General features: G+C 50.4%; 2 protein-coding genes across 4 annotated transcripts in view; one reads left to right on the forward strand and one right to left on the reverse strand.

Moving 5' to 3' along the window:
- Positions 1-4253: 4253 nt before the first annotated feature.
- LOC141958837 (polycystin family receptor for egg jelly-like) lies at positions 4254-15253 on the reverse strand. Its single transcript, XM_074901784.1, has one exon. The coding sequence runs from the start codon at positions 12867-12869 to the stop codon at positions 4917-4919; it is 7953 nt and encodes a 2650-aa protein (XP_074757885.1). The 5' UTR covers positions 12870-15253; the 3' UTR covers positions 4254-4916.
- The window catches only part of TTC38 (tetratricopeptide repeat domain 38), a 55461-nt gene continuing 43190 nt past the window's right edge, over positions 5157-17427 (forward strand). The window contains exon 1 of one of the 3 annotated variants that reach the window (XM_074901796.1): positions 5157-5285. Coding sequence is in view for 1 of the 3 variants with exons in the window: in XM_074901793.1 (XP_074757894.1) it covers positions 17370-17393 (24 nt within the window). In the remaining 2 variants the exon portion in view is untranslated. Of the gene's footprint in view, positions 5286-15290; positions 15565-17322; positions 17394-17427 lie in introns of those variants that run through there. The other 2 variants (XM_074901797.1, XM_074901793.1) reach the window with 2 other exon arrangements.

Here is a 17427-nt window from a genome sequence, read left to right on the forward strand (position 1 = left end):
TCAAGCTGTTTTGCAAACTGGGTGGTGGTAAAGAGAGCTAGAGAGCTGCTTCAAATGGAGCTTGGTTTTGATGACTGGTAATGAAAGTGGTTCCTGGCCTGTTTACAGGGCACCTTGAAAGGTAACCTGTAAGCAGCAGACCTAACCTTGCTACCCTCTTGACTTTTCTCCTTACACTGTTTCTGGATATGGTATGAATTGTAAAAAAAAAATTTGTAATTTTATATTCAGGTCTAGTCTTTCAGGCTTGTAATTTGAACACTCAAGTGCTTGAGCTGCTGGAATGTGAGCCTTTAATCCAATCACAGTGGGAAAGCTTTAGGATATATTAACAAAGATGTCTTTCCCTGGTTACTTAAAATTTTTGACAGCTGGGTCATTAGAACCAGGAAAAATGTTAAAGTGTAAAATAAGACGAGCTAAATTCTTGCAGCACCTGCAAGGACTAATCCTTCATTAGGAGGGGTCTGAATTGGCTTGCCCCAGGTCATTTTTTATGTCTATCCTGTATGTTCTGTGTACTGGAATAAAAATTATGCTGAAGTGATTGGGGCAGCTCCTCAACTCTGTATGCTTGAACAGGAATGTATTTGGTGTGCTGAATGTAAGCTGTGCTTGGGTCGTGGTTTAACCCCAGCCAGCAGCTAAGCACCACACAGCTGCTTGCTTACCCCTCCTCTGATGGGATGGATGGGGGAGAGAATCAGAAGGGTAAAAGTGAGAAAACCTGTGTTTTCAGAAAAAGACAGTTTAACCAGTAAAGCAAAAGCCGCACGCACAAGCAAAGCCCGATCAGGGATTCATCCCCCGCTGCCCCTCGCGGGCAGGTGCTCGGCCATCCCCAGGACAGCAGGGCTCCGTCACGCGTAACGGTGACTCGGGCAGACAAACGCCATCGCTCCCAACATCCCCCCTTCCTCCTCCTTCCCCCAGCTTTACGTGCTGAGCACAGTGTCCTGCGGGCTGGGATGTCCCTGGGCTCAGTTGGGGTCGGTGTTCCAGCTGGGTCCCCTCCCAGCTCCTTGTGCCCCCCCAGCCCCTCGCTGGCGGGTGCTGCGAGGAGCAGAAAAGGCCTTGGCTCTGTGTAAGCGCTGCCCAACCAAAACATCCCCCTGTTACCAACGCTGTGCCCAGCACAAATCCAAAATATAGTCCCATACAATCTAATATGGGAAAAAATTACTGTATCCTGGTCAAAACCAGCAGAACTTGAGAAGCTGTATTGCAGTCTTAGAGGCTATGATGGGTGCGGTATCAGAACGCTGAATGGAGAGTGATTAGGAGAAATAAACCCAAATGTTATTAAAAATATCTGAATAGCTTGCCAGGGGAAGCATCTCAGCTTGTGAGATGACAGCCTTTGTGGCTGTGTGGCCGGCCTGTGTGGGGGGAAAAGCCTGCAAGCAGCTAGAGGTGACGTGCCCAGTTGCTGGAGATGCCCACATGAATAAATAAAGCATTTTGAAATAGGCATTGTTTTTCTCATTTTGTTGCCCGAGTTATTTAAGAGAGCAGTCACAAAGGCAACCATGAACCAGGGTGCTGTAGCTGCTGCAGCTTAACTCCACTGTTAAGTAAACTGCACATCTGCCTAATGAACTCTCCTCCTTCTCCAGCAGCTAGCCAGGAGATGTAGCACCTCAGTCGGTGTTACATAAGAAACCACAGCAGCCTGATTGTGGTTTGCATTTTAGCTTTATCGAATGCCCATGTTTTTCTTTTTTGCAAGGCTTGTGTACAAGCCTATGGTCCAAATTCTTTGTTGGCTTAACTCCAGCAACTTGGTGGATTTGCTCTGCCAGGCTGTTTGGCCTGCAAGTTACTTAAGGTATTGATTTCACTTATAAAAAACCAGGGTTTTACTTTACCATGTCTCACATGAGGTGTGTCTGCAGTAGAGGGACAAAGCCAAAAGTTGAGTTATAATGAATTAAGAATGAGTCTCTCATTGAGACGTGTAACCCATCAGGATCTTCTCTTACACTTTATAAGTTTTGCTTCTTTATTCCCACTGCTAACACCAACTAATCGAGTCTTCAGATGTACCTACAGGTGCACAGATAGTTCGTGTGTCTGCTCATATTGTCCTTCCAGCCTTTTTTTTTTTTTTTTTAAATCACTGTTAATGAAAATATCAGAACACCATCAGTTTGAAAATCTGTTGGCACAGTTTGGAAAACGAGTGTAAAATGAACGGGTTTGTATTTGTTTGTCGGTGCAGGCCTGGCAGGATGCTGGACTTGTCCTGTCCACGACCAGCAATGAAGCCTGTAAACTATTTGACGCTGTGCTGACCCAGGTATGACCGAAAAGTGTAAGGAAATGTGACTTGAAGGAACTCGTGCATGAAACAGTCTTTGCTGTAGTTGGTGTTTAAATTTCTTACCAGCTGGGAGAGCCTCACAGTCAGGGGTTCAGCCGTTAGTGGCAGCAGAAAACCTTTGTAGCAGAGGGTGATGCCAGATGCTGCAGTGGTGGGGAAAACCGCAGCCAGTGTGCTCATCCTACTTGACACTGGAAAATCAACCGATTGACAACCACATCGAAATCCATGGTTATTAGTTCTGCTGGTGGCCAAACTACCTTAAAGAAGCAGTTTTTCTGTTTTCCTACTAGGCTAATTCTCTGTGTGTAAAGTTTGTCTTTTAGCCATTTGCCTTGCTGACTTTGTGAGTTCTAAATGCCTGGAGAATGAAGAGAAGCCCATTGTCGTCAGGGATTCTCAATCCTCTGTCTCTCTTACAGTATGCAACCTGGACCAACAACGAGAACCTTGGAGGCATTGAGGGATGTCTCTCCAAGTTAAAAGCAGCGGATCCAAATTTTAGTGAGTATAACCTTTAATTCTTAGCATGGAAAGTGCTGGATAGTACCTGGTGTTTACCTCACTTAAGGGGAAGGTGGTGGCTTACATCATTCTGTAAAGCTTCTCCAGAATCTAGAGCAGGCTGCAATGGTTTTGTGTGGGGTTTTAATTTTCATTACTTTTAAAATGGCTGTCGTGAAAAGCCCCTAAGAACTTTTGGCTTATGAGAGTCCTGGACCACTGTGACTACAAGTTGGTCTTGTTTAAAATAAACAACCTCTCCTCGTGTTTATGTAGAGAGGGATGTCATGCTGTACAGCTCAGCTTGTAACGTGCTGTTTTCCATAGCAATGGGACACGTCATTGCTAATGGTTTGGAGCTGATTGGCACTGGAAGTTCAGTGCGGCTCAACAAGGAGCTGGATGCTGCGATGAGGACGATGATGATACTTTCAAAATCACAGCCACTGACTGAGCGGGAGAAGCTTCATGTAGCGGCATTGGACATGTTTGCCAGGGGGTAAGTCCACTGTCATCCCATTTAAAGGAGTGGGAAGAGTTTTAGCTACCACAGGTGGAAGCAACAGTTGGCAGTAGTGTTGCCTGACATCACAGAATCCCAGAATCGTCTCAGTTGGAAAAGAACTCAAAGCTCCTCCAGCCCAACCATGAACCTCCCCCTGACTGTTCCCAACTCCCCCAGATCCCTCAGCGCTGGCTCAGCCCGACTCTTCAACCCCTCCAGGGATCCCGGAGACTCCCCCCTGCCCTGGGCAGCCCATTCCAACACCCAACAGCCCCTTCTGCACAGAAATCCTTCCTCAGAGCCAGCCTGACCCTGCCCTGGGCAGCTTGAGGCCATTCCCTCGGGGCCTGGCGCTGGCTCCTTGGCTCCAGAGACTCATCCCCCCTCTCTGCCCCCTCCTGGCAGGGAGTTGCAGAGGGCCAGGAGGTCTCCCCTCAGCCTCCTCTTCTCCAGACTGAACCCCCCCAGTTCCCCCAGCCGCTCCCCAGCAGACCTGTGCTCCAGACCCTGCGCCAGCTCCGTTGCCCTTCTCTGGCCACGCTCGAGTCATTCAATGGCCTTTTGGGGTGAGGGACCCAAAACTGAACCCACTCACCGAGGGGCGGCCTCACCAGTGCCGAGCCCAGGGCTCAGATCCCTTCCCTGTCCCTGCTGGCCACGCCAGTGCTGACACAAGCCAGGATGCCATTGGCCTCCTTGGCCCCCTGGGCACACTGCTGGCTCCTGTTCAGCCGGCTGTCAATCAACCCCCCCAGGTCCCTCTCTGAGTGGCAGCTCTCCAGCCACTCCTCCCCAGGCCTGTAGCCCTGCTGGGGGTTGTTGTGGCCCACGGGCAGCCCCCAGCATTTGCCCTCAGTGAAACTCCCCGAGTTGGCCTCAGCCCATTAATCTGGTCTGTCCAGGTCTCTGCAGAGCCTCCCATTAACTGACATCTAGCAAAGCATCGGGGTGAGATGTCAGTGGTTGTTCTTCAATTTTTCTCTCCAAACTGTAAATGCCATGATTAGTTAGGGAGCAGCACCGTAGGAGGGGAAGTGCTCTATTGCCACCCCTAAATATCATTAAGCTCTCCTTGTTTTAAATCCATCCTTGATCCATCGGTGGAATCTATGGTTTAGAACCGGGAAACTCAAATTATTTGACTACAGTAAGGGCCAATATTCTATAACGCAGCCTCGGACCCACAGAAACAAAGCTACCAACACTTGTCTTCTCTCTGTTGTCTCCCTGGGCCAAAGACTCTTTCCCCTGTAGAAGGGGCGATTGCAGTGTCAGAAGTGCTGTAGAGGCTCCCTGTTCCATTCAGTCCGATGAATTCAGGTGCACTGCAGAAAGCAGGGGCTAAGGATTCACTTTCATTATTTGTCAGACAAACGGGTGAGCGTGCATTTACCTCACCTACTTCTTGGCCAAGGTAAAGAGGAAGCTATCGAATCCCTGAAAGTGAGAACTGAGAATTAGTAAGGGATTGAATGTTAAAAAATTCTTCGAGGTAAATAATTGATTTATGAACAATTTATTTGAACTTTATGTGAGAAGTATTACAGAGTAAAGGTCATCTTGAACACAGAAATCTCTCCTTGCTCATACGACAAGATAAACCCTTTCTTTCCCATTGATTTTTCTGGTTTCGAGCCCTAAATGCTGCTGATGTCTTTTCACAGTCTGCCCGTAAAGTTCACTGTAAAATAGATCAGTCTCACTGGTCTTGGTTGTTTTACAGAGCAGGAGGTAAAATATCCCTCTCAGCCTTTGCAATACAAAAGAAACCACTTGTGCTTCTTCCGATGGTTCTTCATATACGGACTGTTTCACCTCCCCATAGGTAGACAAAATAACAGCCTGGAAGAGCTTGATCAAGACACAGATCATCACAACCGTGAAAGCAGCCAGGAACAGACCACCAGACAGCCTGTTGGATGGAAATGCCGTATCTCTGGATGCTGAGACACCGTAAGAAATGATGGTCTGAGCTGAGTGAATCATGTTATTGTAATTCCATTCATGCTGCCCAAACATAAGGTAGCCAGAAGCTGTAAATGCAAAAAAGTACACTGCTGCCACGAGGGCCATTGAGAAGAGTTTGGGAAGGGCTGCCAGGATCAATCTTTGTGCCAGGTGCACACCATAAAGTAATTGACAATATTTCAGAGTTTTCAAAACTGCAAGAAATGCTAAAAAACCTGCAGTAATCCTTAAAATCTGATCTAAATAAGCAATTGCATGAAAATTGATGAAATCATTCGGGTGAAGTAAGTAAAACTTCACTATATCGTCTCCCGCCTTAAACTTTAAGATCTTTAAAAAAACAAAGAGGAGGAATGCTGATTTTAAGCCAAAGTTGATTATGTTGGAAAATTTTCTGACATAATCTTTTTTCTCTTGGCCTATGATGAGGAGCTCCTCTGCAATGTAAAGGAAGAGGAGGGCAAGAGCAGTTACAGCCACAAACACCTGAGCTTTAGTTTGCTGATGAAAGATGGGGAGTGCAAAGGAGTGCACCGACAAACTTGGCTTTATCATCCCAAAAGGAGACATTTCAAATATGACTGAGAGGGTGCAAAAGAGGCCTACATCCGAGTTAAACGTAGTCAGTTCAATGATCACAGCCCACGTGTTCTCATCAAGCCAGTTGCTCTGCTGGAGAGTGTCCAGCCTTGTGGTAGAATTAGGTCTTCCTTCTTCAGGGAAAAAGTAAAACACGTATCCTTCTGGGCCGTACGTGTGCAAATCTCCATATAAATAATATGTCCACGGAGTTCTGTTTTGGTGGTAGGTGAACGCTCCGTAGCTGCTGGCATCCTTGGAAACAGACTGGTTGGCAACCTTTGTCCAGGTGCCAGCATAGTCACCTTTCTCTGGGGTGTCACTGCCGTATTTGTGAAGACAGTGGCTTTTGCTGATGACAAAGTTATTGATGAAGCTGTGAGGATGGAAACACTTTTTCTCCGTGTTTTTAGCCCGCACTTGCCTCATCCTAGGCAAACCAATGATTTTGGAGCGGCTCTCGGGAAGAAAGGTTGGCTGAATTTTGTTGTGGATCGAAGGCAAGAAAGTGTCTTTCAGCCACACGTTGATGTGTTCCAGCTGAAGTACCCTGGAGAGGCCCGGAGAGAACTGCTTGTGGATGAATCGGTTGTAGTGGAAAATGTTGGCGTTCTCAGTGGAATAGACAAAGTGGAATAGCAGCATCAAAAAGACAAGGTGACTGATGAAACCTTTCGTGAAAGTCAATGCCTTGGCCTTGATTTTTGCCCTTTTCCACATGTCTGCAACTTCCTCAGGTTCTAAAGGCTTGTACTCCTTGCTGCTCCTGACTTCAGCAAGTTTTGCGCGCGCCTCTCTTATTTCATCTTTACTCAGCATTTCTTTATCCGACTTAATCTTAGAATAGTCTTTCAGAGTTACCCATGGGACGTTTTCACAGGTTTTCCGATGAAGCGTATGCATAGCTGAGAAGAAAATGGCTTTTAGAATCGAAATGAGAAACACTTTCTCAATAAAGGAGGTTGCAGATGCCAAAAGCCACTCTCTAGAAGTCTGATAGCCGTAAGACAAGCCGTAGGACACGATGAAAAACGATGACAGCCCCGTGACAGCTACAACTAGTGCCCATGAGGTGTAGAAGCAGCACCTCCGAAAAACTAGGTGCAGTCTCTCGGGACAGGGCACGCAGCCAACGCGTAGCGGTTTCCTTTCTTTCTGAAAGTTGCTGCCTTCTTCTGCGTAATTCTTCCGGATGTTGGAATTTGATTGCAGCCTTCTGTGGCAGGCCTCAGCCACTGGACGGGGAGTTTCGGTTGTCGTCTGCATGTCTGTTCCCATTCCATTCGCCTGGCTTTCAGAAACGGTGCAGTTACTCCAGTTTCGGGGAGATCCCTCGCTCCTTGTCTTTCTGGAACATGGCGTGCTCTGTGAGCTGCTGGGACCAGGAAGGTTCTCCAAGGGAGTAATATTCCTCGGTTGTGCTGAAGTTTCCGAAAGGTAGAATTTTTGCTGGCGCTCCTTAAAGTTCTTGGGACTTCCGTCCTGGAGAGGCGAATTTACCTTTGGGTCTGTCTGAGCCACATGACGAGGAGAAGGTTCTTTCCGGGAATACTTGAATAAGGCAGTTAGAATGATTTCCATGGGTATGGTCATCAAAGCGCATTCAATTCCTAGTGCTATTGATCTCAGGTACCTCAAGTGTCCCGTAGAGTCTCTATCCTTGTCAGCGTTAAAGAACATAATGTTAACAAGCAAGTCCAATAACAATACTGCTAAACACAGAGACAACCTCTGCAGCCTGCTGAAAGTGCCAGTGAGAACGTGAGCAAAAATTGAGAACCACGGATGGTTCTCTGTCAGGCTGTCGGCAAGTTTAATCAAAAAATAGTCGATTCTGGGCAGAGGTGTCTCGGGGTTTGTGACGGAAAATGTCCTTTCTAGGAAGCGATCGCCGTGGTCGACAGAAAGCCATTTCCTGCAGATGAAGAACCACGTCGTCCTGGTGGTCACATTCTCAACTTTGGCTCTGCTTAAGAACCAGCTTGGAGATGGGCCCTTGTTATTGTGCCAGACCCTGAAGGAACAAATGTCTCCCAAGTCCTTCTTCGTAGTTAACAGAAAGCAATCGACGCTTCCTTGCTGGAAAGGCAAAAATTGCGGGTGCCGTAAACAATGGACGTCACTGGTGCCATTCCGTCCGATGAGCTGAAGACAGACATCTGCTTTGGTGCCAGCTCCCCAGCGGCTGCCTGTGTGTAAAGTGACCAAAAAGCTCTCTGTATCAAAGGGGTCGTTGTCTGGCAGAACGATAATGTTGTTTTTCCTGTTCCTGTCAGCCCTGTCTTTTCTGACGGCCCAGAAGGACAGAAGAAAGTAGGCAGCAAAAATGAAGAGCACTGTTAAGAGGGTCACTGGGTTTTTAGGTATTTCTGCTATCAGCATTTTTCCCAGGTCGAGCCTGTTGGGGGGAACGAGTACTTTGGCTGCCAGGAACTTGATGTTGAACAGGGACGCGTTTAACGCAGCGTGGACTGACAGATGCCCGCGACTCTGCTTCATGTTGCAGACACAGTGGACCCTCTGCCAGTTGGTCAAGGAGCCAAGCCTGCACGTGTCTTCTCTCCACAGGCTTTGAATCCCATCCAGGAATAAGCACTGGTCGCTAAAAATGTGTATTTTCACCAGTCTCTGGGTTTGGTACCTCGCGACGTGGGGTGTCAGCAAGACGACGGAGATGTTATAAGTGTCTGTAGCGCTTCCTTGAGCCGTGGCTGTCAGCAGTGACTCTGGGAGACAGATGATATAGGGAGCCTCAATGTTACAGTCAGCGCCAGCTGTCTCGTTCGTGCTTGTGGTTGTTGGCTTGTCGTGAAAAGCCGAGAAGGAGGCTATGGGAGCAGCATCCGTGAGGTTGGCGCCTGTAAATACCAGTACCGTGAAAGTAGCTTTTAATTTTGTCAGGATCTGGATGTAGATGCTCTTGCTATTTCTGCTGACTTCAAACTGAAATCCTCCAGTTGTGTAAGCTCGCGTTTTATCGGGTCCCATTGCTAACGGAAAAGTTGAAGATTCCTTATCTTTCCTAGCAACCACAATTTCTGCTCCTTCAGGCACGATCCCAAGTAGATCCCCGTTAGCCTTGGTCTCTGCCATTTTGAACCCCAAGACCGTCGTTGCGATTTCTGACGTGTAACCTAACCAAGGGAAGGGGTTCTCCTCAAACTCAAAAAGGGCAGTGGAAATCACAGCGTCATGGGACAATCCAGGATAATTTCCTTCGTTCAGTGACGGGTAAAAGCAACTTCTGCAGGTGTTTCTGGCAGAGAAAGCATTTGTAATGTTCCAGGTTTCATCTTTCGTCAGCGTGATATTCCAGTGTTTTGTTTCCATGAGAGTTTCTGTCTCGCCAGGGACTTTGCCCTGGAAGACGATCTCCATTAAGGTTTCCGTGGTGGAGAAGACCTGTTTCACTCCGTCTACGTTGACATTCGTGTGAGGCAGAAGAGCAGCTCTCAGGATGTTGGACAAGCCCCTTAGTATTCCACTGCTTTGAATTTCTGCATCCTCAGACCAGTGGGTCTCGTTCCTCTGTACCTTCAGCGTTGCCGTTAGTTCGGACAGTTTCCTAACGGCGAGGTCTTGCGATCTGACGGTCACTTCGTCAGCTTCCTCTGTGACTTGCGAAAGAGAAGCAACTACTTGGTTGATGTCCATTAGGCTCTCGGCTGAAATATTCAGGAGTGTTTCAATCAGGCTTTCCCGGAACTGAGCCTTAGGGAGCTGGAGAGTTGGTGTGACTTTAATATAGTTTAAGACTGAGGCCGCCACGTAAGCCAAATAACCCGCGCTAAAATAATTTTTAGCCCGGAGATAAGATGTCATCGGCGCGTTAAAGCCGCTCACCGAGGCCAGCAGTTCATGAAACACAGCAGCTGGCGGCCGGCTGTTAACTGGGTTCTCCACGCGGACATATAAATTCACTTGGGTAAACGCCCCAAGGGAATTAGCGACTTGGACGTAAAGCTTCAAGGTGTACTTCTGAGAGGGCACTCCGACTGGGAGAAAAGACGGAGGAGTTCTAGGCTCGTAACCAAAGTACAGAATCGTGCCAAACGTGTTCTCCTCCACAGACGTTATTTTGGTCGTTTGGGGTACGTTGGAAGCTGCGATCACTTTATACGTCAGAGGTAAATTGCTGTCAGAAAATCCACTGCACTGAACAACAAATTTTGTCTGAAAGGCTGTACCCCAGCGTGGGTTGATGGTACAGTTGCCAGCCCTAGGAGGAGCAGTCACCTTAAACGTGTGTCTGTAGACTGAGGCCCTCCCGTCCCAGGTGGTTACTTTTAACTGGAGTACGTAGGATCGATGTGCAGCCTCTGTAAAAGTCAGAGCGTTTATAGACAGGTAAGGCCCAGACCTCCCCGTTGAGGTTCTGGAAGACCAGTCAAAGCTGACTTCTGTCGAGTTGTCTGAAAAAAGAGACCAGTAGTAGGCTGGCTGGCTGGTTGTTCTACAGTTTAGGCATTTTCCAGACAAGATAAATCTCTCCGTTGGAATTAGAGTGCTCCCACAGTTTTCGAGGCATGCCACGTTCAGGAAGAGTGGGGGGCCAGGCTGCACATTTACGGTTTGGTCAGCGTAGCTCCTCCTCGTGTCCTTTTGAATCTCTAGACGGAAGTAGTAGGCGCTGTTTCCTAGGAGGGATTCTGGTGGCACTGCCTGAACGGGGCCTGAGGGTGTTAGCCATTTCAAATCCCTCTGGGCCGGATGGCATCTCTTTCCCGGGCTGACTTGCATGTTTTGGTAGTCGGACACCTCTTTCGTACAGTACCAAGTAAATGTGATTCCCTTTAGTCCTTCCTTCGAGTCAGGATCGTAGGACGCGGAGCCATCGAGAGTCCAATTATCAGAAAAGCCCACTGTGCGGAACGTGCCTCCCGAAATATTTGCCACCAGGTCGTCTCTCTCGATCTGAACGTAAATTTTATCTGTGCCCCTGAGGACCGTTGCGGTCCCAATCGGGGTTATCTCAACAGTGAAATTAAACAGATACAACCCGTAATCCAAAGTAAAACTGGGAACAGTTAAGTGTATCATTTCTACACCATACATCCCAGAAGAGTTGACTGGGTTTTTCCAGTCCGGAATAGTTTCTGTGTCCTTAACAGAATAGACTCGCCACAAGGGTTTGTTAATTATACCCACGTTGCAGCGTTGTCGCACGTCGGCAAAGAGGAAAAAAGATGCCCCCTTTTTCCGGCGCAGGACAGAGGTCTGAGGAGCAGGCCTCCGAATGCGCACACTGTGTATGTAACAGGCTTCCTTCCGGCAAGCCACGGGCGCTTCTATGGTTTTTGCGGTGTGGTTGTTGACTGTGACTCTTAAAAGCGCCGGTGTAGGTGCACTTCTGCTACAGTTCACTTTTGCCACAAACCCCGTGTATTTCTCTGGATCGAAGGGTAACGCGGAGCGACGGACAAAACGCGTGGCGTTTCTTACGTGGTCGTTGTACGTGTAGGTGCTGCTCTGGAGAAGGCGGTCTCTTTGCGTTCCAAAAAGCTGCAGGTGGAAGGTCCACTCGCACTGTAGCATCGGATGTTGTGCAGGGATAAACCACACCAGGTAGGTGAAGCCTTGCGCAAAGGAAGGACGGCTGCCGGTGAAGACGTGGACTTCAGGGTCTCTTTCTGCTGGAGTCCTCTTCTGATTCATGTAAAGGTACATATTGAACTTGTACCACTGGAAGGCCACAAACTCTACGGAGAGTACGTAGGAGAGCTCCTTCTGTCGGTAGAAGACGGTGCGCGTGTGAGGGCCATCGGTGGAAATGGAGGTTTCGTCTTCTTCGGTCGTGTAAGGCATTCCGTGGTTGTCCTTGTAAGTGTAAGTGCCGTTCTTGGTCTCCCCTGGGTGAAGGTTGACGTGGACGGGAGGTTCTCTGCCTGCCGTTAGGCTCAGGGTACCGTTGAGTAGCTGTAGCTCTCCCATGGATTCCTTGACCCCCTTTCCATCAACGTGGAAGTAGATGCTGGCCACCACCTTCTCACCCAGGCTCTGAGGTGTGGGAACGGCACAGAAGTTGCTCTGCAGCGTAAAGGAACCGTAGGAACGGAGCCAATCCCCCGTGGCCTGCGTGTCCACCAGTCTGTAGGCCAGTGTCCCTGGGGAAAGGGGCTGAAGCCTCCAGGAGAGGCCGAGGGGCTGCCGAGCAACGCTAAGGAGCATGGAGCTGATGCTGAGGACATGCAGCAAGTCCCGCTCTACCTTGAGAGAGAGATTGAGGCTGATGTGAGGCATCTGCTCGATGCTGACCGAGGCAACGTGGAGCCCGTGGCGCCTGTAGCGCACGCTCAAGCGGTAGCTGTAGTAGGTGGCGCAGGTCTGTCGCAGCTCGACTGTTGGGTAGACGGTGGGCGGCAGCGTGTCTTGGTGCTGGCTGCTGGGAAGGAGGAGGGTAGAGGGGCTGCCTCCCTGGCTGCTGAAGCGGTACTTCCAGCCGGCGCTCTTGAAGCGCGCACACCAGCCCAGCTCCACCGGCTGCCGCGCGGGGATCAGGCGCGTCTGCGGCCAAAGCACGAACAGCCTCATGTCCTGCCCGCACATCTCCACGGTGACGTCGCGGTGGAAGCACTCGGGTGCAGCGCAGGACGCCGACGAGCAGCGCACGGTGAGGAGGATGGAGGCCCCGGGTGGAGGAGCGCTTCCTGGCGGGAGGCCTGTCTGCAGCGTCACCTGGCCCGACCAGCGCGAGGTGTTTGTCACCCACGTCGAGTTCAAGTACCAGAAGCAGCGAGGTGGGGGTGGCGGCCGCCCCTCTTTCCCCTCTGGCTCTGCTCTCATGCCCGGGGCCGGCTGGTAACGCAGGCTCACGGTGCTGTTCCACAGGCACGAGACCCAGCGCTCGCTGTCCCGCCGTTGGGAGACTTGCCCGTGCGGGCCCCAGCAGGTGACTCGCAGGGGTGGTGGCCAGAGACGGGGCACGGGGGCCGCCCAGCCCCAGGACCAGCTGCCCAGCACCAGAAAGACGAGAAGACGGAGCAGTCTCATTGCGGTGCGAGGTGAAGGAGGGAGGGCAGCTACCGGGGTGCACCTGTTGGTGGTGTAAAAGGAACAAGCTTTAGAAAACCCTTTTCTCTTAGGACGTTATTCTTAGCAGCAATAATTAATAAACAGATCCTGGTTTATAGGTTTAATTAAAGAGCACAGGTGCTCTAGGAACAGTATTGACAGTTTCAGCAACTTAGAAAAGCTAGGTAATGAAAAGCTAGACAGAGAATAAGTATCTGTTAAACAGAACGTTTTGAGTCTTTTCTCAGAAGTCTACAAGTGAATTTTCATGAGGGTTGTTCAGAACATGAGTAACGACGATGACCAAAGACTGCATCAGTGAACAGTGGTGTCCCAACTGCAATTGGAAGAGCACGATAAGACCTAGCCGAAAGTGTGGAATACAATGGACTTTTGAAATTGGTGATGAATTAAGAGCTGAAAGTTCCTGGAAAGTCACCAAAGACTCTTTGTAGTGTATGTTATATCCTCTAGAGAGAGGGCGCTGTTTGTTAGCTGTTGCCACTCCCAGAGGTGGTGGCCCAGGTCTGACTTGTCTCTAAAGCAAGCCTAGAGATACCCACAGTCTGGTGAAACCCTTTAACAGAACTGGCGACCCAGATGGGACTCGAGGAGACAAGAGGGAAGAGTCAGATATTCCTCTGGACAAAGCCGTTACCAATACTCAGATTGCCGGCAAGGCAATAAGAGGTGAGTCCACCTAAGAGACTTGGGCACGGGTAATTCCAGACAGGATTATACTGGGAAACTCTCGTGTTTAAATTTGCAAAGAGAGAGATAAAAGAAATCTATAGAAGATGGGGCCAGTACTCAGTGCTGAAAGGGGGACGCCCTTGTTCAAGGCTGAGAACCCAAGTATCTGGCCTTGTTAGAAACTCCCTTGGTTTCCCCCCTGAGCCCTGGCCAGGCTTTGGGTGGAATCCAACAGGAGAATGAAACCAGAAATTTTCCGCTCAAAACAAAGGTGCCAGCTATTCCGGCCTGTCGATCTCTGGTACGTACGGCTGGACCCGCTCGCATCGACTCTGGAAGCCTCACCTCTGGGTGGAAGCACCGCGCAGGATTTCCCGCTTGCCGGGACAGGTTCTCCAAATCCTCGCTGCAACCGGGGCTGCCCAGCGTCTGCGGATCTGGGTGATAGTAAAGTTTGCAAGTGGTGAGGGATCTTTCTTAATCACTATTCTCTCTCTCATGTAGTAATGATTTGGTGCATTACCCTGTATTTTCCTATTTGTTGCTTTGGGTGCACTATTCTGCCTTTCCTTACTGCCTGTCTACACTGTGACATGATTTGGTTATCACCAGTAAAATCCGCCTACTCTTTTCCCTCTGGTGTCTGAGTTTAATTGGTATCCTTCATCAGCAAAACATCATCTTCTCTGGAAACTGAAAGAACAATGGGACCCGCTGGCATCAAGGTAGATGAGCACGGTCAGATTTCTGCAAAGGTAAACGGTCTCATTGTGGATAAGAAATTGGTTTGGGTTAAATTTGCGATCTCTCCCAATTCCCCTACTTGCCTTTTGGGCCTGTACTGGATTTTGAAGTTCCCCAGATTTCCAGTGATAGTACAGGGACTAGTAGGGGAAGAGATAAACTATTTATCTACCCCTCGACGAGAACTTTGGCAGGAATTTGGTACGTTTATCTCCTTGGCTCCAACAGGGATTCAACTGATTTTAATGGGCTCAAAAATAATGGAATTGAGAGGTCAAAACCAAAATGATTTGAATGATATCCAATTTGAATGGGCTGCAATTCCCAGAGAACTTTCAAGTCCATTGGGAGCTGAAGTGGGATTGTTAAAATCGGCTGAGCCAATTGTGATAAAAACAAAAGGAGGGACTCCTCCTTCAATTTGGCAATATCCAATGATAAATGAGGCTGTTCCCAGCAGAAAAAAATCGAATTGTACATTTTTTAGAAAAAAGCCTTTTGAAGGAATGTCTTAGTCCTTATAGGGCTTCAATCTGACCTGTTCGTAAAAGCAGATAAAGATGGAGATCTTGGATATAGATTTGTTCAAGACTTACGAGCTGTAAATGAACATGTAATTGCTTCACATCCTGTGGTACCAGATCCTGGTCTGGTTTTAAGGCAGATTCCAGTCTGGGCACAGTATTTCACGGTGCTTGATCTTACAGGAGCTTTCTTTAGCATTCCAGTTGCGGAAGAAAGCCAATCAATCTTTGCCCTCCCGTGGCAAGGGAAGCAGTTAACTTGGACTCAGTTACCACAAGGATTTACTAGTTCTCTGACAATATGTTCTCAAATTTTGTGAAATTATTTGCAAGATTTGTTTTTTCCAAATAAGTCTGTTTTGATACCATACGTTGCTATATATGCTGTATAGAGAGGGCGCTGTTTGTTAGCTGTTGCCACTCCCAGAGGTGGAGGCCCAACTCTGAGTTGTTACTCAAGCAAGCCTCGAGCGACCCAGTCTGGTGAAATCCTGTCAGAGGCGGGCGGCAGCTGGCGTGTCCCCGCCACAAGGACTCGTCACCCTCGGCCCCAGCACAGCGGGAAGAAAGGCATTTAACCTCAGAAACAGCGCCGGAGGGGATGTACCTGAAGACACAGGAACAACTTCTTTGCAGGCGATAATCTGCGTAAATCGTGTCTGCCGTCGGGGCTGCGTTCCCCTCGGTGGCAGAGCAGCGCAGAGTAACGCGGGGTAAGAGTGGGTAATGCGCGGTAATGCGGAGTAACACAGGGTAAGAGTGCGTAACGCGTGGTAACGCGGAGTAACTCAGGGTAAGAGTGCGTAACGCGTGGTAACGCGGACTAACTCAGGGCAGTTCTGGGTGACAATGGGTAATGAGTGGTAACCCGGGCAACGCGGGGTCATGTGATGTCACAGTGGGTAATGCGGGGCAACGCGTGGTTGAGCGTGGTGTTCTGGTGGCCCCGCCCACTGCTGGCCTGACCACACCCACTCATTCTGGCCATGCCCCTGCCCATTGTCTTTTTAGTCACGCCCACTCTCTACTTGGCTCTGCCCACCACGGGGAGGGGGGGGGGTGTTCCGCCCCTCATCTCTCCACCTGCAGCAGCGGTTGGTGCGGAGCCACCGGCCGAGGGCAGCGGGGCAGCTGTGGGGGATCACAGAACCACAGAATCGTCCAGGTTGGAAAAGCCCTTGCAGCTCCTCCAGCCCCACCATGACCCTCCCCCTGACCATTCCCGACTCCCCCAGATCCCTCAGCGCTGGCTCAGCCCGACTCTTCAACCCCTCCAGGGATCCCGGGGACTCCCCCCTGCCCTGGGCAGCCCATTCCAACGCCCAACAGCCCCTTCTGCACAGAAATCCTTCCTCAGAGCCAGCCTGACCCTGCCCTGGGCAGCTTGAGGCCATTCCCTCGGGGCCTGGCGCTGGGGCCTTGGCTCCAGAGACTCATCCCCCCTCTCTGCCCCCTCCTGGCAGGGAGTTGCAGAGGGCCAGGAGGTCTCCCCTCAGCCTCCTCTTCTCCAGACTGAACCCCCCCAGTTCCCCCAGCCGCTCCCCAGCAGACCTGTGCTCCAGACCCTGCCCCAGCTCCGTTGCCCTTCTCTGGCCACGCTCGAGTCATTCAACGGCCTTTTTGGGGTGAGGGGCCCAAAACTGAACCCACTCATCGAGGGGCGGCCTCACCAGTGATGTTAAACAGGAGTGGCCCCAAGACCGAGCCCTGGGGGACACCTCTCGTGACCGTCCGCCAACCGGATTTAACTCCCTTCACCACAACTCTCTGGGCCCGGCCATCCAGACAGTTTTTTACCAAGCGAAGCGTGTGCCCATCCAACACGCAAACAGTCAGTTTTGCCAGGAGAATGCTGTGGGAAACCGTATCAAAGGCCTTGCTAAATCAAGGTAAACAACATCCACAACCTTTTCCTCATCCAATAAGCAGGTCGCCCTGTTGTATAAGGAGATGAGGTTTGTCAGGCAGGACCTGCCTTTCACGAACCCATGCTGACGAGGCCTGATCCCCTGGTTGTCCATTATGTGACTTTTAATCCACCCGAGATGACCTGCTCCATGACCTTCCCTGGCACCGAGGGCAGACTGACAGGTCAATAGTTTCCTGCATTGTCCTTCTCTTGTAGATGGATGTCACCTTTGCCACCCTCCAGTCCAGTGGGACCTCCCCCGTTAGCCGTGATTTCAGGTAAATCCTGGACAGCGGCTTGGCGAGCACATCTGCCAGCTCCCTCAGCACCCTCGGGTGTAACCCATCCAGTCCCACAGCCTTGTGTGCATCCAAGTGGTGCAGCAGGTCTCCGAGCAGCTCCTCTTCAACTGGGCTGCCCCCAGCCTGCTCCCCCTCCCCATCGCCCAGCTCCTGAGGCTGGGTGTCCCGGGAACAGCCCGTTCCGCTGGGAAAGGCTGAGGCAAAGTAGGCGCCGAGCACCTCAGCCTCGGGAGGGCGTGTGTCCCCGCCGCCGGCTCCTCCCCCTGCAGCGGCGCGGCCGGGGGCAGCGGGGCGGCTGTGCGGGATCATGGCGGCGCCGCGGGACTGCAAGGTGAGGGCCGCTCTGAGGCGCAGCGGGACGCTGC

Source organism: Athene noctua, chromosome 3 (genome assembly GCF_965140245.1).
Source record: "Athene noctua chromosome 3, bAthNoc1.hap1.1, whole genome shotgun sequence".
Lineage (NCBI taxonomy): Eukaryota > Metazoa > Chordata > Aves > Strigiformes > Strigidae > Athene > Athene noctua.

What these genes read in the sequence shown, in the direction of transcription:
- LOC141958837 (XM_074901784.1), bottom strand. Translation starts at nt 12,869, where the DNA reads ATGAGACTGCTCCGTCTTCTCGTCTTTCTGGTGCTGGGCAGCTGGTCC.